This window comes from Manis javanica, chromosome 5 (genome assembly GCF_040802235.1).
Source record: "Manis javanica isolate MJ-LG chromosome 5, MJ_LKY, whole genome shotgun sequence".
Lineage (NCBI taxonomy): Eukaryota > Metazoa > Chordata > Mammalia > Pholidota > Manidae > Manis > Manis javanica.
This window is the reverse complement of record NC_133160.1, coordinates 63648132-63674598: the sequence shown is the minus strand read 5'-3', so window position 1 is coordinate 63674598 and position 26467 is coordinate 63648132. Positions and strand designations below refer to the sequence as shown.

The 26467-nt window shown below is 37.6% G+C and overlaps 1 protein-coding gene across 2 annotated transcripts; it reads left to right on the top strand.

Moving 5' to 3' along the window:
• The first annotated feature begins 420 nt into the window (after positions 1 to 420).
• On the top strand, positions 421 to 25823 carry C5H4orf33 (chromosome 5 C4orf33 homolog). 2 transcript variants are annotated; one of them, XM_036997935.2, is made up of 6 exons: positions 421 to 543; positions 16159 to 16339; positions 19670 to 19730; positions 22029 to 22080; positions 22176 to 22375; positions 24282 to 25823. In XM_036997935.2, exons 2-6 carry the CDS (start codon positions 16159 to 16161, stop codon positions 24385 to 24387), a joined length of 600 nt encoding a protein of 199 aa, XP_036853830.1. In that variant the 5' UTR covers positions 421 to 543; the 3' UTR covers positions 24388 to 25823. The 2 variants fall into 2 exon arrangements, with proteins under 2 accessions (XP_036853830.1, XP_073093145.1); XM_073237044.1 differs by lacking the exon at positions 421 to 543 and adding an exon at positions 5512 to 5530.
• Positions 25824 to 26467: the final 644 nt, after the last annotated feature.

The following is a 26467-nucleotide window of genomic DNA, read 5'->3' as shown; positions in this document are numbered from 1 at the left end:
CCTGTTACAGTAAGTTACTGATGATCACAGGTGGAAAGTGCCTGAATTGGGATTTGAATCCAGGCAGTCTGACTCCAATACCCCAATCGTTAACCATTGTTTATATACCTCCTAGTAGCGTAATTTATTTTACAGCTAGGACAATATTATTTACAGCTAGTGTAACATGATTTACCGTTTTTTGCTTGTGTTGCCAATTAGACTCTAGTTGCGTTAAGTGAATTATTGCTGTACATGTCCTACTGTGATCTTAATGATTTACAGTTGATTTTCAGATTGTTGCACAATATCTATATTGCTGAGTTTCCCTTCCCACTCTTAGGAAAGCTCTCAAACGTCAGTGGAATGATGACAAATCTTAAGAGGTTCACCGGGCGGTCCTTAAAACATCTTTCTTGCCTAGGAAAATAGGTGTCTCTGCTTCAGTCTTCCAAGTCCCGCCCCTAGAGTGTGTGAGCAGATGGGCGGAGCCTAAGTCTAAGACCCAGGCCTGGACCTCGGCGGAAAGCAGGGAGCGAATGCTGGACTGAGCGGAGCATCCTGGTGTGTGTTCTTTTCTTCCTGCGCTTTCTTCACTCTGCCATTCCTTGCACCTTTGCCCAGTCTTGTTAGCTATTTCTTTGGTAACTTATTTTTTGACTGCCTCCTTCTACTGGCTCAGTTCACCGCTGCTTTCCTGCTGACTTCCTGGTTTTTCAGTTTCTGCGCGGGGGTGCGGGTCGGGGACGGATGCAAACTGAAAAGATATAATTACTGTAGAAACTAAAGAAAATTTCGTGAATAGAGGAATCTGGAGATTTTCCTTACAAACGTTCTTTTGAGGAAGCACCCTTCCATAACTTGTGCCTTGTAACCTTTGTGAAATTTTGTCCCTCTCCTGGGCTCTTAATGTTCAGGGGTCCTGTCTACTTTCACTTCCTTCAATTCCTTTTAAAGGTCTTTCTATAGGACAGATAAAGCATGAAAAAATTTTTTAAAAATATTTTTGACTTTTTTTGGAAGAAAGTGATTTGAAGAATTGAGGTTAAAATTGGAAAAATACAGTTTAACGAAAATCATTCTTTTAAGAAAGTGTAAACACCAACAGTAAAATTGCAAAATAGGATGGTGATTACCTTGAATGAATATATTACTTCTGTAATATTCATTCTAGCTTTTTAGAAATGTTCAGTATCTATAATATCAAAGAAAGAACACTTAGTCACCATTCTCTCTGAGACCCAGCCGTAAATGGACTTTAAAAAAGATTTTATATTATTCATTTATTTTTGAATAGTAATGTATGTCTATCATAGTAAAAAATTCAAATAGGTTAAAAAAAAGTGATAGAGTCTAAGTCTCCATTCTTCTCCTGTCTCAGGCAGATAATTCTCTCCAAACAGACAACTACTGCTACCCATTTGTTTCTTGTATATGCTTCCTGAGATAGTGTATGCATTCACAAGAATATATACAGTCTTCCTTTTTATTAAACAAATGCACACCTTTGGCACCTTGCTTTTTTCTTCATTTAATGTATTTTACATGTGTATAGAGACCTGCCTCTCTCTTTTTAAGAGCTGAGTAGTATTTCATTCAATGATAACAGCATAATTTCTTCACCAGTCCTCTCCTGATGGGAATTTAAGTTGCTTACAATATTTTATTGTAAACAGTTTTGCAGTGAATATCTTTATACTTACCCCATTTCGAATATGAGCAGATATAATAATTCCTGCAACTAGAATTGTTGAGCCCAAGGATATTTGCTTTTTTTATGTTGACAGAAATAAAGGATTGCTCTTGACTGAGGCTTGTGCTAGTTATGCCTCAGCATCAATATGAGATTGTTTCTCAGCGTCATTATCACAGCATGTTATCAGACTTTCTGATCATTGGCAACCTAAGTGAAAGCTATTGTTTTAGTTTGCATTTCTATACTAAGTGAGATTGAACATTTTGCATTTTCTTTCTGTGAACTGGCTATTCATATCTTTGTGCATTTTTGTTGAAATGTTAGTCTTTTCATTATTGATTTCTAGGAACCCTTAAAATATTAAAGGAATTAGTTACTTGTCAGAAATATGAGTTGCAAATATTTTTTTCCCAGACTATTTTTTTATTTTTTTAAGGGTGGGCTTTTTTTTTTTTTTGGCAGGGTAGGCACACGTCTGCTTTTAATTTTGTTATTTTTATTTAGCCAAATGCATCAATCTTTTCTTTTCTGTCTTCTGGGTTTGGGGTTATATTTTAAAAGGCTTTTGCTACTGTAAGATCATCTTTTAAAAAAATGCTTCCACTTTTTTCTTTCTTATTTTTCTGTGGTTTGATTTTTATGTTTAAATCTTTGATTCATTTAAAACTTATGTTGGTGTAGGGATCCAACTTTATTAAATTGAATTGCAAAATAAATCAATTGATAACCAGGTTGGTTTGCTACATGAGACCTGGTTGATTAGTTACATGTGCATCATTGCCAGCTCCCCGTAGACTTCTTATACGTTATTTCCCTAGCACCTGTTATTGTTAGGGGAGAGGTCGGTTTGGCTTACCAGGGGTGGAAATCCATCTGAGGCACAGCACCAGATATGTTGGTGGGGAGAGACTGTATTTTCCTTGGTTCTTGTCCCCACCACAACAAAGAATTGAAGGGCAGAGACACAGTAGTAAAGCAGAATAAAAGTTTTATTTAAAGTTACTTAGTTAAAGAGAGAAAATGTGCAGGTGACCTCAGGGAGGAGAGGTGCCTTGAAAGGTTTTAAGTTTTATTTAAAGAGAGAAAGTGCACACTCAGAAAGTGGAGTGTGGGCTACTTCAGAGAGAAGTGCATTGAAAGATTGGGAAAAAATGTTATGCATTTAGCACAGGAGTGCAGTGAAAGATTGGGGGTTTCCCTTTTAAGGACTTTTCAGGAATGTGACAGAGAGCTGGGGTGTGGACTTGTTAAGTGGTCTCAAGATGTTTATCTTGATGAGACCTTAAATTTCTTATCAGGCCTCCCGTAATTCTGCAAAATTAGCTTAACATAAGAAATTTACAGCTCTGGTCCCTTCCCAGGATAGCAGCTTCCTGGTTTGGGAGCATATCGATTCAGACTGTCTGCCATGCCTCCAAGGTGGGCTGAGTTATTGTCTGTTTGCTAAAGAGTATCTTAAGTTACTTCTTAACTTCTTGGATTTTTTAAATGCAATTTTAGCTTTAAGATGGAATATTCCTGTCTTTATTATGCTGTTTATAGGTGGGCCTTTTAGCAGGCTAGAGTAAATCTTACAATGACATGATCCAATTGACACAATGAAGACATGGTCTATGCTCAGATACTTTTCTTTATCTGGGGAATATTCAAACATTCGAGGCCAAGTTGCACCTGACCTTTTGAGCTTTAACTGATTAACTAACTCTGAGTCTTTTCAGGCTTTCTAGTTTTAACTGGTTAACTTTGAGTCCTTTCTAGTGGGGCTTTACTGACCTTATTTTCTTCCCATCCTCTCATATCTATTTTCCTGCCTAATAGTATGGTGTCTAAAATAGAGTAGCTAATAAACTTTTGATAAACTAAATTGAAAGAAAATTGCCATTGTTACAGTATATAGTGTTGGAAGAAATAATGATAGTGTCTACATAGTTGATTTTTCCTGCACAAAACCTTAGAATCATGAAATTTTACATCCAGAGAATAGAAGTTACTCAGCAAGTAAATAATGAGTTCCTATTATTTGTATTCTAGCTGGGGATGGGAAGACAATAAACCAGTATGTCATTTGGTATAAGGGCTGTGAATCAAAATGAAGCAGTGTATGGGCAGTAGACAATGACAGAGATACACACTAGTTCAGGTGGTGATGGACATTGACAATTGAATTGTCTCTCTACTTCATATGAGCACATGTGCAAACAAAGATATTGGAAGTTGGTTAGGGTTAAGCCTCAGGAGACCATTTCAAGTATTCCCAGGGAGTTGAAACGATAATCAGTTGTCTCTGAGTCTACGTTATCTTTAGATTTTATTGTAAACCAGTGGGCAGGGCTCCCAAACCAGAGGGCAGTATTTTGTAATAAATACTATACACACAGATTGATATAAATATTCTTTAAGCAAATTAACAAATTTTATCTAATCTTTCTGATAAGAAACTAAAGTTACTTTATGCAATTAAAGCCAAAGTTACATTCTGCCCTTGGATGTGTCATTGCAGGCATTCCTCCCTGCAGTGGAAGTGTAGTCAGTATTTCTTGAAGTAATCTTCAAACAATGTTCAAAGAAATCTTAGGGGGAAAGGTAGAAGGACCCAGTAAAACACTTGGGGTACCACTACCTTATACTCTCAGCAAGAGTAGCTCTGCTCTTATCTTTTATTTCTTTTCATTTACTAGGTAAGATTACATTTTGAAGTAATTTGAATCCTATAAAGTGTACCTCATGCTGACCATGTGATCCCCTGTGTCAGTCTGGGGAAAGGAAATCCCGGGGCAAAATACCCCTAAAAACCAAAATCAGTCAAAGGGAGAAATAAAGTTTAAAACCCGTTTATTTCTCACAAACTGCAGTCCCAGTCCGTATTTCCTCTCTGCTCCAGCAGCCACCACACTGACCCTCTCCCTTACCTCTCAGGTACAAATAAGCCCTCTGTTGCCCAAGTAATCACCCATTGATGTGGAGATGAACTTCTCCACCCCTGAGAAAATATGCAAATGCACTAAAGCCATACTTCTTTCCACCTCTGAACGCCTATTGATATGCAGATATACTAAAGCCAGGCGACATAATCTGGAAATGCTACAATTTTACCCACACCCTGTGTGTGCATGGAAGTGACAGGCCACTTAAGAAGCAAATCACTGGATATAGATTAATTCAATTTAGAGATGATAGCCTGAAAGAGCTGGGAATTGAAAATTCCCTAGTGGAAACCCATTGATTAGGATAGGGGTCCCTATAATGTGTGTGACATTTTTGTGGATATAGTGGTTGTATGGAGAATGTGTGACTCTGCCAAAACGTCCTAGTTGCTGAGCTATAGTTTTCCAGGATTGCGAAGAACTGTCAAGCTCTAAGTAAGGAGAATAGCATATTCTCTCAGCATATTGGTGCTAGAATCAGATTTAGTATTTCTAACATCTTTATTTTATTCCTTCCTGTGTACTGCAAGAGGGTACTTGCTAGTACCAAAAGGATTATACATTTGTATTTGAAGACTGTGCCTTGATATTTCAACTAAAGAAAATAAATTTATTGTTGAGGTATTTTATTCAATGTAAATCAGGACTACATTCCACATTAATCAGAATCAATTTATACAGTCTTATCACTCACTGAGCTTATTTCAATAATAAAGGATATAAATTGCTGAACATATCCTCTTCAAAAATGCTATTGGGGGGGCGGAGCCAGGATGGCGGCGTGAGTAGAGCAGTGGACATCTCCTCCCAAAAACACATAGAGCTATGAAAATATACCAAAGAAAAATCTTCCTAAAATAGAGACCACAGGACACAGGACAACATCCAGACCACATCCACACCTGCAAGAACCCAGCGCCTTGCGAAGGGGGTAAGATACAAGCCCCGGCCTGGCGGGACCTGAGCGCCCCTCCCCCCGGCTCCCGGCGGGTGGAAAGAAACCGGTGCGTTTTTTTTTGGCAAGTGCTTTTTGGAAGCCTTAAAGGGACAGGCCCCCGTTCCTAGGGAGGCAGGGTGGCGGGACCGGTGAGCAGGTGCCTGGGACCGGCGCCTGAGGACAAAGAATATCCCGCATTTCTCCCTGCGGGACCGGCGGGCGGGTGCCTGAGACCGGCGCTTGAGGACGGAGGAAATCGCGCGTTTTTCCCCTTTTTTTTTCTCTTTTTGGCAAGCGCTTTTTGGAAGCCTTAAAGGGACAGGGACCCCGGTGCTAGGGAGGCAGGGTGGTGGGACTGGTGAGCGGGTGCCTGGGACTGGCGCCTGAGGACAAAGAATATCCCACGTTTTTCCCTGCGGGACCGAGGGGCGGGTGCCTGAGACCGGCACTTGAGGACAGAGGAAATCGCGCGTTTTTCCCCTTTTTTTTTTCTCTTTTTTGTGAGTGCTTTTTGGAAGCCTAAAAGGGACAGGGACCCTGGTGCTAGGGAGGCAGGGCGGCGGGACTGGTGAGCGGGTGCCTGGGACCAGCACCTGAGGACAAAGAATATCGCGCGTTTTTCCCTGTGGGACTGGTGGGCGGGTGCCTGATACCGGCACCTGAGGACGGACGAAATCGCGCGTTTTTCCCCTTTTTTTCTCTCTTTTTGGCGAGTGCTTTTTGGAAGCCTAAAGGGACAGGGACCCCGGTGCTACGGAGGCAGGGCGGTGGGACTGGTGAGCGGGTGCCTGGGACCAGCGCCTGAGGACAAAGAATATCGAGCGTTCCTTCCCTGCGGGACCGGTGGGTGAGTGCTTTTTGGAAGCCTTGAAAGGACAGGGACCCTGGTGCTAGGGAGACAGGGCAGCAGGACCAGTGAGCGGGTGCCTGGGACCGGCACCTGAGGACAAAAAAAAAAAAAAATCGCGTGTTTTTTCCTTTTTTTTTTTCCTTTCTGTTCCCTCTCTCATTGCTGCTGTTGTTGTTTTGGTTTGGAGAGTGCTTTTTGGAAGTCTTAAAGGGGCAGGACAGGCCACTTAGACCAGAGGCAGGGAATCTGGGGATCTCTGGGCACTCTAATCCCCTGGGCAGCAGGGGGCACAGAGGCCCCTTATGGAGATAAATAGCCTCCCAGCCACTCCCCCTCAAACAGGGCTCCACCATTTTGGAGGAACAGCCCCAGCCAGGCCAAGCCCACAGCAACAGCGGAGATAAACCCCAAAGCAACTGGGTAGGAAGCAGAAGCCCTGTCTGCGCACAGCTGCCCATCACAAGCCACTAGAGGTCGCTATTCTCCCAAGAGAGGAAGGCCACAAACCAACAAGAAGGGAAGCTCTTCCAGCGGTCACTTGTACCAGATCTGCAAACTATCTCTATCACCATGAAAAGGCAAAACTACAGGCAGACAAACATCACAGAGACAACACCTGAGAGGGAGACAGACCTAACCAGTCCTCCTGAAAAAGAATTCAAAATAAAAGTCATGAACATGCGGACGGAGATGCAGAGAAAAATGCAAGAGCAATGGGATGAGATGCAGAGAAAAATGCAAGAGCAGTGGGATGAGATGCAGAGAAAAATGCAAGAGCAGTGGGATGAAGTCCGGAAGGAGATCACAGATGTCAGGAAGGAGATCACAGAAGTGAAACAATCCCTGGAAGGATTTATAAGCAGAATGGATAAGATGCAAGAGGCCATTGAAGGAATAGAAGCCAGAGAACAGGAACGTATAGAAGCTGACATAGAGAGAGATAAAAGGATCTCCAGGAATGAAACAACACTAAGAGAAATATGTGACCAATACAAAAGGAATAATATTCGTATTATAGGGATACCAGAAGAGGAAGAAAGAGGAAAAGGGATAGAAAGTCTCTTTGAAGAAATAATTGCTGAAAACTTCCCCAAACTGGGGGAGGAAATAATCGAACAGACCATGGAATTACACAGAACTCCCAACAGAAAGGATCCAAGGGGGACAACACCAAGACACATAGTAATTAAAATGGCAAGGATCAAGGACAAGGAAAGAGTTTTAAAGGCAGCTAGAGAGAAAAAGGTCACCTATAAAGGAAAACCCATCAGGCTAACATCAGACTTCTCAACAGAAACCCTACACGCCAGAAGAGAATGGCATGATATACTTAATGCAATGAAACAGAAGGGCCTTGAACCAAGGATACTGTATCCAGCACGACTATCATTTAAATATGATGGCGTGATTAAACAATTCCCAGACAAGCAAAAGCTGAGGGATTTTGCTTCCCACAAACCACCTCTACAGGGCATCCTACAGGGACTGCTCTAGATGGGAGCACCCCTAAAAAGAGCACAGAACAAAACACACAACATATGAAGAATGGAGGAGGAGGAATAAGAAGGGAGAGAAGAAAAGAATCTCCAGACAGTGTATATAACAGCTCAATAAGCGAGCTAAGTTAGGCAGTAAGATACTAAAGAAGCTAACCTAGAACCTTTGGTAACCACGAATCTAAAGCCTGCAATGGCAATAAGTACATATCTCTCAATAGTCACCCTAAATGTAAATGGACTTAATGCACCAATCAAAAGACATAGAGTAATAGAATGGATAAAAAAGCAAGACCCATCTATATGCTGCTTACAAGAAACTCACCTTAAACCCAAAGATAAGCATAGACTAAAAGTCAAGGGATGGAAAAACATATTTCAGGCAAACAACAGTGAGAAGAAAACAGGGGTTGCAGTACTAATATCAGACAAAATAGACTTCAAAACAAAGAAAGTAACAAGAGATAAAGAAGGATACTACATAATGATAAAGGGCTCAGTCCAACAAGAGGATATAACCATTCTAAATATATGTGCACCCAATACAGGAGCACCAGCATATGTGAAGCAAATACTGACAGAACTAAAGACGGAAATAGACTGCAATGCATTCATTGTAGGAGACTTCAACACACCAATCACCCCAAAGGATAGATCCACTGGGCAGAAAATAAGTAAAGACACACAGGCACTGAACAACACACTAGAACAGATGGACCTAATAGACATCTATAGAACTCTACATCCAAAAGCAACAGGACATACATTCTTCTCAAGTGCACATGGAACATTCTCCAGAATAGATCACATACTAGCTCACAAAAAGAGCCTCAGTAAATTCCAAAATATTGAAATTCTACCAACCAATTTTTCAGACCACAAAGGTATGAAAGTAGAAATAAATTCTACAAAGAAAACAAAAAGGCTCACAAACACATGGAGGCTAACAACATGCTACTAAATAATCAATGGATCAATGAACAAATCAAAATAGAGATCAAGGAATATATAGAAACAAATGACAACAACAACACTAAGCCCCGACTTCTGTGGGATGCAGCGAAAGCAGTCTTAAGAGGAAAGTATATAGCAATCCAGGCACACTTGAAGAAGGAAGAACAATCCCAAATGAATAGTCTAACATCACAACTATGAAAACTGGAAAAAGAAGAACAAAGGAGGCCTAAAGTCAGCAGAAGGAGGGACATAATAAAGATCAGAGATGAAATAAACAAAATTGAGAAGAATAAAACAATAGCAAAAATCATCGAAACCAAGAGCTGGTTCTTTGAGAAAATAAACAAAATAAATAAGCCTCTAGACCAACTTATTAAGAGAAAAAGAGAGTCAAAACAAATCAACATAATCAGATATGAGAATGGAAAAATCACGACAGACTCCACAGAAATACAAAGAATTATTAAAGACTACTATGCAAACCTATATGCCAACAAGCTGGAAAACCTAGAAGAAATGGACAACTTCCTAGAAAAATACAACCTCCCAAGACTGACCAAGGAAGAAACACAAAAGTTAAACAAACCAATTACAAGCAAAGAAATTGAAACAGTAATCAAAAAACTACCCAAGAACAAAACACCGGGGCCGGACGGATTTACCTCGGAATTTTATCAGACACACAGAGAAGACATTATACCCATTCTCCTTAAAGTGTTCCACAAAATAGAAGAAGAGGGAATACTCCCAAACTCATTCTATGAGGCCAACATCACCCTAATACCAAAACCAGGCAAAGACCCCACCAAAAAAGAAAATTACAGACCAATATCCCTGATGAATGTAGATGCAAAAATACTCAATAAAATATTAGCAAACAGAATTCAACAGTATATCAAAAGGATCATACACCATGACCAAGTGGGGTTCATCCCAGGGATGCAAGGATGGTACAACATTTGAAAATCCATCAACATCATCCACCACATCAACAAAAAGAAAGACAAAAACCACATGATCATCTCCATAGATGCTGAAAAAGCATTTGACAAAATTCAACATCCATTCATGATAAAAACTCTCAGCAAAATGGGCATAGAGGGCAAGTACCTCAACATAATAAAGGCCATATATGATAAACCCACAGCCAGCATTATACTGAACAGTGAGAAGCTGAAAGCATTTTCTCTGAGATCGGAAACCAGACAGGGATGCCCACTCTCCCCACTGTTATTTAACATAGTACTGGAGGTCCTAGCCACGGCAATCAGACAAAACAAAGAAATACAAGGAATCCAGATTGGTAAAGAAGAAGTTAAACTGTCACTATTTGCAGATGATATGATACTGTACATAAAAAACCCTAAAGACTCCACTCCAAAACTACTAGAACTGATATTGGAATACAGCAAAGTTGCAGGATACAAAATTAACACACAGAAATCTGTAGCTTTCCTATACACTAACAACGAATCAATAGAAAGAGAAATCAGGAAAACAATTCCATTCACCATTGCATCAAAAAGAATAAAATACCTAGGAATCAACCTAACCAAAGAAGTGAAAGACTTATACTCTGAAAACTACAAGTCACTCTTAAGAGAAGTTAAAGGGGACACTAATAAATGGAAACTCATCCCATGCTCATGGCTAGGAAGAATTAATATCGTCAAAATGGCCATCCTGCCCAAAGCAATATACAGATTTGATGCAATCCCTCTCAAATTACCAGCAACATTCTTCAATGAATTGGAACAAATAATTCAAAAATTCATATGGAAACACAAAAGACCCCGAATAGCCAAAGCAATCCTGAAAAAGAAGAATAAAGTAGGGGGGATCTCACTCCCCAACTTCAAGCTCTACTACAAAGCCATAGTAATCAAGACAATTTGGTACTGGCACAAGAACAGAGCCACAGACCAGTGGAACAGATTAGAGACCCCAGAAATTAACCCAAACATATATGGTCAATTAATATTTGATAAAGGAGCCATGGACATACACTGGCGAAATGACAGTCTCTTCAACAGATGGTGCTGGCAAAACTGGACAGCTACATGATGGAGAATGAAACTGGACCATTGTCTAACCCCATATGCAAAGGTAAACTCAAAATGGATCAAAGACCTGAATGTAAGTCATGAAACCATTAAACTCTTGGAAAAAAACATAGGCAAAAACCTCTTAGACATAAACATGAGTGATCTCTTCTTGAACATATCTCCCCGGGCAAGGAAAACAACAGCAAAAATGAGCAAGTGAGACTACATTAAGCTGAAAAGCTTCTGTACAGCGAAAGACACCATCAATAGAACAAAAAGGAAGCCTACAGTATGGGAGAATATATTTGAAAATGACAGATCCAATAAAGGCTTGACGTCCAGAATATATAAAGAGCTCACACGCCTCAACAAACAAAAAACAAATAACCCAATTAAAAAATGGGCAGAGGAACTAAACAGACAGTTCTCCAAAAAAGAAATACAGATGGCCAAGAGACACATGAAAAGATGCTCCACATCGCTAATTATCAGAGAAATGCAAATTAAAACTACAATGAGGTATCACCTCACACCAGTAAGGATAGCTGCCATCCAAAAGACAAACAACAACAAATGTTGGCGAGGCTGCGGAGAAAGGGGAACACTCCTACACTGCTGGTGGGAATGTGAATTAGTTCAACCATTGTGGAAAGCAGTATGGAGGTGCATCAAAATTTTCAAAACAGACCTACCATTTGACCCAGGAATTCCACTCCTAGGAATTTACCCTAAGAACGCAGCAATCAAGTTTGAGAAAGACAGATGCACTCCTATGTTTATCGCAGCACTATTTACAATAGCCAAGAATTGGAAGCAACCTAAATGTCCATCTGTAGATGAATGGATAAAGAAGATGTGGTACATATACACAATGGAATACTACTCAGCCATAAGAAGTGGAAAAATCCAACCATTTGCAGCAACATGGATGGAGCTGGAGAGTATTATGCTCAGTGAAATAAGCCAAGCGGAGAAAGAGAAATACCAAATGATTTCACTCATCTGAGGAGTATAGGAACAAAGGAAAAACTGAAGGAACAAAACAGCAGTGGAATTACAGAACCCAAAAATGGACTAACAGGTATCAAAGGGAAAGGAACTGGGGAGGATGGGTGGGCAGGGAGGGATAAGAGGGGGGAAGAAGAAGAGGGGTATTAAGATTAGCATGCATGGGGGGGAGGGAGAAAGGGGAGGTAGGGCTGCACAACACAGAGAGGACAAGTGGTGACTCTACAACATTTTGCTAAGCTGATGGACAGTAACCGTAATGTGGTTGTTAGGGGGGACCTGATATAGGGGAGAGCATAGTAAACATAGTATTCTTCATGTAAGTGTAGATTAAAAATTAAAAAAAAAAAAGAAAGAAAGAAAGAAAAGGGGGATTACTCCTTAACAGGATAAAACTATTGGTAAATCAAAGATCAACGCATGCTTTAAATATCCTTAATGTTGATCACTTAAAGGCTGTCAGATGATCAGCTATGGAGGTACTCTTTTCTGATAATATTCCTTTCTCTTAATTAAAAAAAAAAAAAGCAGTTATTGTGTGCTGACCTCCAATGAGTTCTGCACAGTGGTATAGAGTGCATGTCAAAGTGTGGGCAAAGGGTTTGTTTGTTTCTATGCAGAAGATCAAGGCCTAGCTTGGATACCCAGAAAATGAACTAAGATACGATATGAGGAGGAGCTTCCGGCATCAGCACTCTCTGGAGGACTTGTGCCGGGGGATGATCATCAAAAAGCCTCCACAGGGATCTGGGCGATGCTGCGGTTGTGGCTGCATCCACCCCACCATTTCCTGGACTTGCCATTGGAATGAGGAGGGAGATGTCTAGGCTGGCATGTGCATACAGTGAGACAACGAATTTGACCAGATCTGTACTGTTGGAACTCAACCAGGAGTTGGGAGGGGTGCAAGTTGTAGCACTCCAAAATCTCATGACTATAGACTATCTATGGTTAAAAGAACATATGGGATGTGAACAGATCCCAGAAATGGGCTGCTTTAATTTGTCTGATGGTTCAAGTACAGTTGGACAATATCCATTATATCATAGATAAATTTTCACAAATGCCTAGGGTGCCTAAATGGTTTTCTTGGCTTCACTGGAGATGGATGGTAATTATAGATTTGCTTTGTTTATGTCACCGTATTCCTATTATGTTAATATGTGTGTGCAAATTAGTTAGTAGTTTAAAACCTGTACATACTTAAGGTACTCTACAAGAAGATATGTCAAAGAAATAATCAATCCTCCCATGTTTCATTCATATGCTACATCTATAGCTTTTCTTCTTCCTTCCTAATTACAACCCTTAAATAGAATTCGTACCTCATATCGAATTTACCAAGTATCATAATTCCTCCAGGTGGTAAAGATACCTCGAGACAAGTGCTGGGCATAGAAGCCACAGGGCATAAATCTGCAAAGAAGTAAAAAGCTAACCTTTTCAAACAATATGGCTTCTCTCTCACTTACCAACTTTACATTTCCCTGTATGGCCCCGGAAGATGACTGGTTAGCCAGAGACGGGTAAGATTCCTCAAGGGAGGAACAACCTAAGACAGGCACAGTCGCAGGGGGGCCATCAGGTGAGAATTTGGGGATCAACAGAGGTGAGGCTCAGAACCTCACCCCCCCTGCTTTGAGAGAAATCTTCTGCATCCGTGGATGTCTTGCTGCCCTTGTCTAGCCTGGATTAATACTTGGTCCATAGGCACACACCTGATCATCTGATCATCTACATTTGCCCTCTTACAGCACTAAACTATGTTTTCTACCTTTATCTTGCATCTACCTACCACTTCAGCATTTTATTAAAAATAAATATAATAATAATAATAGGAGAAATGTGGGATCAACATATAAGTCAAGTACAAAAATCAAACGAATATTCATATTTGACCTGATTGTTTATAGGTCATAATGCATGATCAAAACCGAAAGTTTCTGTGATGAATGCCCTTGTACTGTTCACCATGTAAGAATTTATTCACTGTGTAAGAATTCGTCCACCATGTAAGAACTTGTTTGTTATGCCTCAGAAGATTGGAGACTGACGAGAATTAGGCTTGAGATGGATTAATGATTGTACATTGAGCGTTGACCCCCTATACTGAATTTTATTGTTCTTAACAACCATTTGATCAATAAATATGAGAGATGCCCTCTCAAAAAAAAAAAAATGCTATTAGTTGCAGATGGGTTGCAATACTTCTTAATTTTATGTATTTCTTAATTTAGGGAAAGTTATGGTCTTGCCTAAGGGTTTCAGCCCTGGACAAATTCACTCTGGATTTGGTGAGGCTGAAAAATACAAGGGAACCTTGTGGGGGTGAAAGGGTTTATACCCAGCTTTATTCTCCTGGTGGCAGTTCAAGTACTAGAATCCCATCCACCTCAGGGCAAGTCTGCTTGCAGCAAACTGGTCTCTGCCTCTAGGCCTCTCCACTGCCTTGCAGCCCTACAGCACTGAGCAGAGCTCTTTATATAGAGTCAATAATAATTCATTGCCCACATGTGTGCAAGCCTGCATCTATGATCATTGCACGTGAGCAGTGGGCAAGCAAGACCAGGGTCAGGTGAGAATCCTGGACATGGAATTTCCATTTTCCCCACAGCTACATACTTTAGGAAAAAGTTTTCAGAGATCTTGGATTCCTTGTGAAACAGAGTTTATATATTTGGATATACCAATGCTTGGCACATAGTAGATACTCAATACATGTTTATTGAAATCAGTTTCAAAATTTAATGACTTTACCACTTGCAGTAAAAATAACATGAAGCAAGGCAATGCATTCAAGGACTTAAGGCAGATCACAGTCTGGAGGTATCATCATTTGCTAATCATGTTTATTTTCTGGATAAGACATAAGGATTTAGTATAATTTGGAGAGGCACCACTCCTATAATAAGGTTTTAATCTCCCTGCAGATTCCTGAAATATGTTCATCTAGGAAAACATGGCGACATTAGTTCAGTGTCGGGGTCCGGGTATTGCCTCTAAGGTTTTGGGGCAACACAAAGAGCAAAGAAGGCAGCGGAAGTCGTCATGGAGGGTGCTCAAACAGGCCACTTTATTCTGCACACAGCTGTACTTCTTACACTGCTATACTGCTAATTCACGGTTACATAAGTATTTTAAGATGTGCGTGAGTATGTCCTTCATGGTCAGGCATCTGGCCTTCAAGGCCCTTATCTAGCTCCTTTCCCATGGGTAGAACAGGCTTCTCAAGGCCAGACATATCTGGGATGAAACAGCGGGCAGCTGTGCTCAAAGAACAGTAGGGGAAGGGTGGCGGGTGGGAGTGGGGCAGTGGGGAGGGGATTCTTCCCTACATTCAGTTTCTTGATTCACCACCCACATGACCTTGGATAAGCCTGTTTCTTTTGTAACGAGGATAATAATAAATTTGTTCTGCACATTCGTTGGGAAATTAAATGAAGTAATGTTTATAAAATGCCTGAACCATAGTGTTCAATAAAGTGTAATATATGAAAATAATACTATATCCCTCCATTTAATTCTTAGAGAAACAATCTGAAATACAAATACTGCTTGTGTCAAGAGTACTTAGTTCATTTCAAAATTTAAATGATGGTAGATTCTTTTTCCATTTTTCAGTTGGAGAGAAGGGATTAACCTATCAAGTGGTCATTTAACACTTGAAATATCAAAAACTGAAAAGGCTAAGAAAATCTATAGTCTGAGATCAAGGAAGACAGTACTAAACTCTGCTAACCTTTAAGTGGTTGGAGCTCCTCACCCCACCCCTCTACCAAAAGAACAGGTGTTAATAGCTATCCTGCTGATTTATGGCTTTTATTTTTTAAATCAAATTGAATTTTATTATAAAGATCTTGTTTCCCAGGGGATCCAGTAATTCAGCCACCTGCACATTTTGCAGTAAAAGGAAAAGGATGACATATAAACTCTAGTGCTTATAGTTGTTAAGAACATGAACAATTTCTTCAGTGAATTTAATTACAGATTTTAAAAATGATTTTTATACACTCTTTACAAGGTAATTGAAGCTGGATCTAGATTTAAAGTCTCAAAGCTTTTAGGATGCAACTACCTATTTTACTGTAAAACTTTTGTGTCTTGATTTGCTGCAACACAAATAGGCTTTTGACTCTGAGAACCTTGTTCTCATCCCTCTGCTGCCTTCCTGCCTGCTATTTGCACTGGAATTTTAATTTCATTTCTAACTAAGGAAACATATTGTTAAAGAGTTTGTTTTAATTTTTTTTCCTTTAACATCTTCAGATGAATTTTAAAATTGAACACACTTGGGATGGTTTTCCAGTGAAGCATGAGCCAGTGTCTGTCAGGCTGATTCCCGGTGATGGAGGAGTGATGATGGAAGTTAGAGCTCCATTTTTCAGTGATCCTCCAGCCCCACTTGGAGAATCAGGAAAGCCTTTCAATGAACTGTGGGATTATGAAGGTAAGTGGAAGTATTGTATTTTATTGCAAACATAAATCTTTTTATAATAACCTCTCATAGAACTATTATTGTATCTTGCTGTAAGGAAGCGAGTGCTTCTGAGCAACTGACATGTGCAGTTTCTGATATTTCCTACCAATCTCTCATTCTGACTTTTTCACTATTACCTGTGTAACTTCAACTATATAGCTAGGACAGTGAAAAATGGCAATTACAAATCCAGATTTTTAAATTGCTGCCATATTTCCTTCCTTGACTTCTGTTACCTATTTTAAGAAGAGTTCAGATTCCTATTTAGGCTTTAAGTATCTTAAAATTGCCACTTCAACCTAATAAACCTTCTTTATGGAAATTTTGGGGTGTTTTACTTATTACAGGAAAACCATCAACTTCAACATGAAATGTAGTTTTTATTTTATATTGACAAGTAAACTCACAATCAAATGAAGGCTGGAAGACATGTCATTAAATTACATTGTTTCAGGTTTGCTAGGAGATCCCCTTCTAATAAACCCTCCTTAAGCTACCAAACTTACCTTTCTGAAAAACTTTTTGATGCCATTCCTCAGAATACAACCATTACTTCTCTAAGACAAAGTTCAAACCCTTCCTATAAGCCTTCAGGGTACCCATGAATTGGACTATCATATCCAACCAAAAGCTCTTGACTTCTGAAATGCTAATGGTCCTACTGTCTGTGTACATTCAAAGTTTCTCATTCTATTCCCCTTGCCTCTAGTTCACATAGTTAAAGGTCTAATTCAGGCTTCATTTCTTCAAATAAATGTTTGATGACTCCTCTAGTCCATACTAACATCTATTTCCTCTATACCATTTGTAGAGCATGTTTTTTGTCCATATTAACTTACTATATGTAAATATATGTTGTCTTTTATTGATACAGAACTTGTACAGTGCACACCAATATGGCCTCTGTACTAGGGTACTGCAGACACCAAACTCACCAAGTCCTAAGCTCAACTCATCCAGTTCTCTACCTTCTTACCCTAATTGCCTAATCTTAATCAATGGCACTATAATACATCAAATCACCAAATATGGAAATGTGAGATCTTTCCAAGATGTCCTTCTCTCTCACTCTCCGTATTTGGATTTATTTGATCATGTCCTGTGAGTTTCACCTTATGAATATAATTCCTCTTAACTCAGTAACTGCTGTTCATCCCCACCCTCCCTGCCCTAGGTTAGGCCTTTGTCATCTTTATCTGGGCTGGGTCAGAGTCTTCTAAATAGTCTTTTGTCCCTTGAGTCCATCCTTCACTTGGAAACCAGAGTGATCTTTCTAAAATGAAAACTCACACTATTATTCAGGTACCTAAAAGCTTTCTCCGTCCCCTTGTCCTCTCAAGATCAATTTTACCGTTCTCATACTACTCTTCTTTATAGATTTTCCATGACCTAGGCCCTTATATTCTTTGTAGCATCACTTCTTCCTACAATGAAAGGTTTGCCTAGTAAGTTGAACTGCTTGTCATTCTTTAAATAAGCCACAATATTTCCTAATCATGTACCACTGATCACACTACCTGCCTTAGAATGTTCTTGTCATCATACTTCTATAGTAGCAACCTGTACATCCCTCCATTCTGAAATTTTTATTAAAACTATCCACTTTAGCATCTGAATAGATTGTGAGCTTAAGGTACTTCCAGAACTTGATGCAGTGTTTAATACAGAGAAGCTGCAAAAAATTATTGTCAGGTGATGATGGAAAATAGTAATTAAGTGTATTAGGATTTTCCAGAGAAACAAGATCAATAAGGTGTGTGTGTGTGTAGGTAGAAAGAGAGATTTATTTTAAGGTATTGGCTCATGCAGGTGTGGAGGCTGGCAAGTCCAGAATTTGCAGGGAAGGCCAGCACAATAGGCCTAGGGAAGAACTGATACTGCATTTTGAGTTTGAAGGAGGTTTGCTGTCAGAGTTCCTTCCTGCTCATGGAAAGTCAGCCTTTTTTCTATTAAGGTCTTCAACTGGTTAGTTGAGGCATCCAGTCACATTATGGAGGGTAATCTGCTTTACTAAAAGTCAACTGTTAAGTATTAATTTCATCTAAAAAATACCTTTACAGAAACATCTAGAAGAATGTTTGACCAAATATCTGGATACTATGGTCAAGCTGACACATAAAATTAACTATCCCAGAAGACATTCTAGTTTGTTTAAGCAAAAGACTTAGAAAGGGACAGTATGATTCTCAATTGTTGATGGAACTATAGCTCTATCTTAGATATTTTACTGTTATAAAAACAAGTGGGAAACTGAAAATAACCTACATGTCTAACAAAAAATTAGTATGTGAATGAATTATAACATTCTGTAGGGTGAATACTATGCATTGATTAAGGAGAATTAGGTATCTATATGTTAGAAAGTTTTTTTTGTGAAGAAAGCAGGTTGTAGGCAAGTATCATTCCATATTTAGATTTTAAAAAATCTATGCAGGTAAAATGGTAAAAGGACAGAAGACATCTGACAGGTTTCAGAGCAAAGTGGAAAGAAAAGGATTTTGACTTTTCATATATGTTTGTATTATTTTAATCATTTATAAGAAGCATGTGTTACTTTCATAATCAAACAACTTTTTAAAATAACACATGCTCAGAAAATTCCAGGAAATTACAAAGAAAAGAAAATCACCTACTTGTATTCCACTTATCAGAGATAATCAGTCCTAACATTTTTGTGTACATTTTGAAGACATCTGGGTAGAGGCACAAATGCATATTTTTATTTCATGTGCATTTGGTTATTGCTTAGCAGTCTACTTATCAGATATCATGGATATCTTCCTGTATCAAAAAATATTTAATTGCATATTTGATTTTAATGGCTGCATTATATTCTATTGCATGGAATACATAAATTCCATAATTTATTTAACAGCTCTTCTGTATAATAGGTTTATTTATATAATAGGAGACAACCATTTAGATCATTTCCAATTTTTGAGCCATCCTTTGATGAATTATACTTAGTTCCTTTCCCAGTTGTATGATTTTTGCCTTAGGATAAATTCCTAGAAGAAGATAAATGCTCAAAGTCTGTATAATAGTGATTTCTTTACATCCTCATCAGCACTAGGGTTTATTAATATTTTTAATTTATGGTAGTCTGCTATAGGAAAAAAATAAATCATTTATTTCCTATATATTTGTTCTTCCAGGCAATGTTTTTTTATTTTCTTTTCCCCTTATTGGTGATAGAGTTATAATGAAAAATAATGAATTCATTTTGTATTCTGAAGGAATAAACAAATTATTGTTGAAGCAAAATTAAATTTCTCAATGTCATATCTTTGTTTTCAATAGTTGTGGAAGCATTTTTCTTGAATGACATAACTGAACAGTATTTAGAAGTTGAACTTTGTCCGTAAGTATAAAATGTGTTTTCTAATTCATTACTACATAATTTGGACACATTATTTTCTAATTATAAATCAGAGTCATAATAAAAGCTCACTAATTCCAACTAATTAGGGGAGATGCTAGTCTGAATCTGAATTATATATAATTCCTTATTTTCAAATAAATGTATAATTTAGAATAGTTTAAGAATATTATGTTGGTGGTATTTTCAATTCACAAAGTAGTTGGCTTTCTAATAAATTCGATGATGATGTTTTTTGCAAATTGAAAAATCATAAGTAACATTCTTTCTCATTGTTTATATATTTACATTATTACATATTAGCTATTAAGAAATAAAGGGAGACGTATAGATATAATGAATAGTTCTTGTTTATGAAAATGTTTCCTTTAAAGGATTTTTTTAGAAAACCAGATTAAACTTTAATTTTATGTATTATTTAATTATATAATCATGTACATAATTCTTCCTTTATTCATCATGCATTTACTGAGTGTATGTTATGTTGCTTTGTGTTCAGTGCCAGAGATAACTAAATCACGTGTGGCTTTTCCTAGACTCATTAAAAATATTAACCTTGGACTCTTTTCAAATTTAACCAGTCCCTTGGGAACCCTGCTCACCTGGTTGGCAGTTTTTTTCCTGTAGATGTGAAAAAGTAAATTTATGCCCACCTGTCATGTAAATTATAACAAATTTAAATTTGTAGCATATTTGATAATGAAATTTTATTTTATTATGCCATTATTCTTTTTAAATGACATTTAAATACTTCTCAATATCTAATATCTCTGTATTGGTATGCTGGGCAGAGAGTCCTAAACAATTGATTTAAGTGAGATTTTAGATATACATTTCTTTTCCTATATTTTGATAACTCTTATGTAGAAAATGTAGCTGTTTGCAATTATATTTTTTGGAAGAATAATCATATATCTTTGTGTGTTACCTTCAACTAACATGCACAGATTTTTTATTAAAAAATATGATTAATTCCTATAAACTTTCATGTGAGGTAAAAAAATTTCAATTGTTTTATGGTTATTTTCACCATACAGATGAGAAAGGTAAGGCAAAAAGGTTTATAACTTGATTAGAAGATAGTCAGGAACTAGCATCTCCTAGAATTCTAAAGTTTCATTGTTTAATTTTGTTAGATGATAATATCAGTTTATTTTTGTAAAATGATGACTAGCACTAGATGAATAGGTTAATTAGATTCTCTTCTGTTAAGAAATTATACAATAACTATTATGTATAACATTAATAATTCTAAAATTTAAAAAGTCCTCAGAGTAGTTTGGTTTCCTATGCATTAGGACAGTTAATAATCAAGAATCAGGGTTTTGCCTCAGGCAGTCAGCTCCTGTGACAGTTAATTAACCTCTATGAAAACGGCATGAAGAATATTGTTACTTTAATTTGTTAGAACTTTAATTCCTCCTAGGATATTCTTAAGATTGCATAATAACAATAAAAAAAATTCAGAGAACTTTAAATGGAAAAGAATGCTTGTCTTCTGTTAGAATAGTTTACTGAAGAAAATCCTCCCCGAAATGCTCACAACAAACCATCTGTGTAGCAATGTTTACATATAGTCTTATTGAGAGACAGTACATTTGCTTCACGTAACTACTTGAAATTCGATTCTTAATGACTTGGCTAATCCCATTTATGCTCTTTTTAGGGTTTCCTTTTGAGGATATATTATGTTTCTCTTTGAGAGTGTGACATCAGTGTCTGAACTAATGATAGGAAGCAGGAAAACAAGCAATAGTTATATGAGAAAATAGATACTCAGCCTGTTGACTAGTTTTAAACAACCTGTACTTTTGTTTTCTATCCTCCTAATGAGTTTCAAGACAATTATTTTATAGAAGGTTGTTCAATTCAGACTTGGAAATTGGTGCCAGCTTCCCATAGGACACTTTAGTTTTTGAAAATAGTTTTATTATTAACACCAAATACCATGCTATCCCCCACCCCTTTTTCCTACCTTGCCTCATCTAACCAAATTGAAGTATTTTTATAAAATTTATTATTTAAAAAGAATATATGAAGAGATCTATCTATACACAAGTAGCTTTATGCATTTGACAGCAATTATCTGGAAAATGCTAAACTCAAAGATGCTGCTTCTAAGTAACGGAACACACTGGAGCTCCCTGTAATTATCCAGTATTCATATTATATCTTTAATTATTTGTAAGTTTATGAGCACACACATTGAATATATGAATGAAAGTGAAGAAAATAACATTTGTTTCTTTCAAACAATCATGATGAACTTTAATTTTGCAGCCACGGACAGCATTTGGTGCTTTTACTCTCTGGAAGAAGAAGTGTTTGGAAAGTAAGTATATAAAAATATGAGACAAAATCCGTAAGTATACCATATATTTATGTGCTATCTGGATTTAGCTTTTGTGTTTCACATGTTTTTTATAGCAAGAACTTGCTCTATCATTCAAAGTATCTAGAGGAGAGACAAAATGGGAAGGCAGAGCTTATCTTCCTTGGAGTTATTTTCCACCAAATGTAACAAAATTCAATTTATTTGCAATTCATGGATCAAAAGATAAAAGAAGCTATGAAGCTCTTTATCCTGTACCTCAAGATGAACTGCAACAAGGACAAAAACCTGATTTGTAAGTAGAAAGTAAATGAAGATATGTTCCAGCCATCAGAGTCTTTTGGAAACTAGTTCTTGGTAGAGCAGTAGTAATATTTTTCAGTCAAAGGTATGTGTACAAGCACCCAGTAGAGTTCTCTGGTTCCTGCTGGTCCTCAGCAAATACTTGACAAACTGACTTTGGATAGACATATCTTCTCTCACTGCTGTTAGTAGAGCATTTATATTTCCATAGCGATATGAAAAAGTCTTGCTTAGTATTGCAATAGCTGGTATAAAGGTATGGTTGCAAATTCATTTCTGAAACCTTTCAGAGCTAAATGGATAGAGGCATCCATGTTTCCTATTTATGAAGGGTTAATAAATCCTTTCCCTTGCTGCTTGAGAATTTGACCTTCAGTGAATCTTCTAGCTCTTTTCTGGTAACCTCAAAAGGATAAAAATATCAACACTGCTGAAGATAAAAATGACCCCTAATTGGTAAATGGCATCTGGACTGAAAGGAATTATGAATAAACTATAAATATCTGATGGGGACAGTATGGCTTTGGGATTTTCCGTTAACAGTCATGTTCCTATGGGAACTTTGGAAATTATGTCTATGGAGTGATTGCAAGAGGTATTGGCTCCTGTGGGGCTGCAGGCATGTAAGCCAGGCATGTAAGTCAGTATCTCTTACACTTACCCATTTTGAGTCTTATCTCTTTACACCTGAAGCTGTCCCCTAAGGGGAATGTAGCTCCTGGCCCACTTTATGAATGCTTCATGGATTGCTACAGACACTACTTACTTAGAGAAGAAAGCCAGATGTTGTCCTGGGACTAGCTGAGATTCCTGCTCTGTGTCTGTGTAGGTGTGGTCGAGACAGTCTGGTGAGTCTGCATGTGTGGAAGAGTCTAACAGAGACATCCTAGCTGGCATTGCACCATGGCAGACTGACTTTCCTGACTTTTTGTCCTTGGAAGTACCACAGTGTCCTTTCTATCCGTTAACCTTCTCCTTCCTGTCTCGCTTACTTCACTCTGCTTCACCTTTCTCTCTTCCAGCCTGGTCCTTTATTCTCCCTGACACCCTTTTCCCTTTGCCCTCATCTTTTCTTCCCATGCCTGACCCCTTCTAACTAGCCTCTTTGTCCCTTCCTTTCTGTTGTCCTTCATTGTTGTTTCCTTAACCTCTTGACCTAGCAGTTGTTCAGCCTGGCCAGGTGGGCAGAATGGGACAGGGATCTAGGTGCAATCTCATATCAAGATGGCTTGTTTCTAGGGCTCCTCACCAGCTGATGCCTGCCTGTATTCAGGCTCCTCATTATGCATTATTGGAGGTTTAGCCTAGGTAAAAATATGATTATATCATTAGCCAGGGAAGAGTGATTTCCTACAGAGCTGAGTTTCATGGAAGCATATTAGCTAAGCCTTTCTTTCCTCAAAAAGTCACAATAGAAGGCTTTATAGTTAAATGGTTTTCCTAGCAAGAAAACTAGAATTAACACTCATTTACATAAACATCTCTTGCTGTGGCAAAGGAGTCTACCCTGTAATCTATGGAGCTGAAACTTTTTAAAACAATTGTTTATATGACTGATATAAATTATATCAAAGTTTGAATGTAAACACATCTGCAAAAGTATAATATGCTTTGTTAAAGTTAGATGGAACGAGTCGGGTTTTGAGGGTTGATTTTTATTTCTTCCTGTGAGGAAGCTATCTGTGGAATTGAAACGAGAGTGCTTTGTGTGAATGAAAGTTTTCAGAGTCAAATGTTTGTTAGATTGAGGAAAGTGCACACAAACAATACATCTTACTATTGGTATGCTTAAAATAGAATGTTGTCTTATCAAAGATGTGACAAATAGTCCTTGAGGGCAACTATTTCACAAATGCATAATCCATTTCAATTCCCACCTTCTTTTTCTTTGTGTTTAGCCATCGTCTTGAATACTTCAAGCCTTTCACTTTTAATATACTACTTGGAGAAGAATGGAAACAACCGGAATCAGACCTGTGGCTAACAGAGAAACCTGATGTATAGGAGTATAGTAGATGACTGTATCAAACATTTATTCTCTGTATCTTTTAAGGTAAACCAATAAATATAATCTTCAATATACATATCATGAACACATTTTTCATCAACAAATATTTTCAGAGAGGTCAGTGAAAATTATAGTATCTCTGTGGCAAATTATATATGAGTTAACAAGAAAACAAAATTTGTAGATGATTTTATCTATAAAATTAAAGTTTTTCTCATATCACTTAGTCCAGGAGCCATCATGTCAATGAGTTCTACCTTCTGCCTTGCATCACCATCGATCCAAATATCCCTGACTCTGTCAACTAAAATCATTATTTCTCTTCCCACTTCCCTAAACCTCAGCCTGAGACTGGAACATCTTATTTGCACATTTTTGAACTCCATGTAATATATAATAACTCTATTCTTGGAATCTTCTGTCTGTTCTTGAAATGAGTAGAAAACAATGACCTATTTCAGTTAAACAGTAGGTCACATCTGTTGAGGCATCATTAAGATTCATATGTTACTTAGCCAGCTATTTTTCCTGTCTTAGACTATGATTCCAGAAGGAAATGGAATGAGGTACTGTAGAATTTGGACAACAGATTCTACTTTCATTTGCAAATAAATGACATTTTCTAAATGCTGTTAAATGAGATGTCAAAATGTCTTCATTTTGTTTTATATACATCAAACACTGCTGGTCTAGAATGTTCCAATTTTGTGTTATAATATAGTTCAGAACTTGAAGCCACGTGGTAGTAGATCATCTAAGAATTCCAGCAAACTTGATCCTTCACCAGCATTCTTAACTCAGATATTGGCAGTCCTGCAGAAGAATCTTTATTACTTGTACAGATACCTAGTTGCCTACCTAGCAATATACTTATTCTCTTCTTTACTAATAGAATGTGAATTTTTAGGGGGCTCTCCTCAAAAACTACAGTTTCCCAGATTCCTTTGCAGATAGAAATGACACTATAGAACAGGTTAATGAATGTAAGCATAAGGTGTTAGGTGGGGCTTCAAGAAAAGATGCTTTAAAGATGAAAGATGCAGCTACCATATCCTTTTGTCCTTTGCTGTGCTCCTGAATTGCAGAATTGTGACCTGAGTTAACACACTAGCTAAATTGTGTCAGTGAGGAGACAATCCAGGGATAGCTGAGTAGTAAGGTAAAGGAACCTTGGTTCCAAGCAGCACAATGTGGTAATATGTCATTCATTATTTGGACTACCTACCTACGGACTTCAAATTTCAATCCACAGGAGAATGGATAAACAACTGTGATAGACAATGGAGTACTATTCAAAAAATAACAGACTACTGATACATGCAACAACCTGGATGAATCTCAAAAACATTATACTGAGCACAATAAACGACATACAACATATTGTATGATTATTTTTATATGCAGGCCAGATATAGGCAAAACAAGTCTTTAATGATAGATACCAGAACAGCAAATTCTTTGGCTAGGAGCAGGGGATCCAGAGTACCTAAAAAGGGTCAAGAAGGTATTCTCTGGGGTGGCTGAAATATTTTATATCTTGATTTGGCTGATGGTTATATAGTTGCATTCATTTGTCAACATTTACCAAGATGTATATTTAAGACTTGTGATTTTACTATATGTAAATTATACTCTATTAAAATATTATTATCAAATAACCTGTAAATTAAGTGAAGTTAACTTCAAGTTTATATTTTTCTACTGAACAATCATTAGTGCTAGTTAAATGTGATTATTAACTAAATCTCTTCATTTATTAAATATGCTCTCTATCTGGTATAGGATAAATGCTGACTTTTACAAAAGGCACTGTAAGTAACTTCATAATTACATATCATGGTGACAGTGTTAGGCATCTTTTTGAAATTCAGAAAATATTTTTGAAATTGACAGTAGCAGCTAATTTGAAATGATAACAATATGCCAATTTGGGATAGGAAAGAAATATTTAAAATAATCTAGGGTGATTTATGTATAAATTACCTGAAATAATTTCATAAATGTATATAAATCTATCTGAAAAAATAAGATATATATAGAGTGCCCTGATTTGAGAAGTGAATGAATCATTTTAAA

Excerpts from the sequence above, each read along its gene's own strand:
- C5H4orf33 (XM_036997935.2), top strand. The coding sequence starts at position 16,159 with ATGAATTTTAAAATTGAACACACTTGGGATGGTTTTCCAGTGAAGCAT. Across the intron at positions 19,731-22,028 it reads TTAGAAGTTGAACTTTGTCC|CCACGGACAGCATTTGGTGC; the intron begins GTAAGTATAAAA and ends TTAATTTTGCAG. Across the intron at positions 22,376-24,281 it reads CAAGGACAAAAACCTGATTT|CCATCGTCTTGAATACTTCA; the intron begins GTAAGTAGAAAG and ends CTTTGTGTTTAG.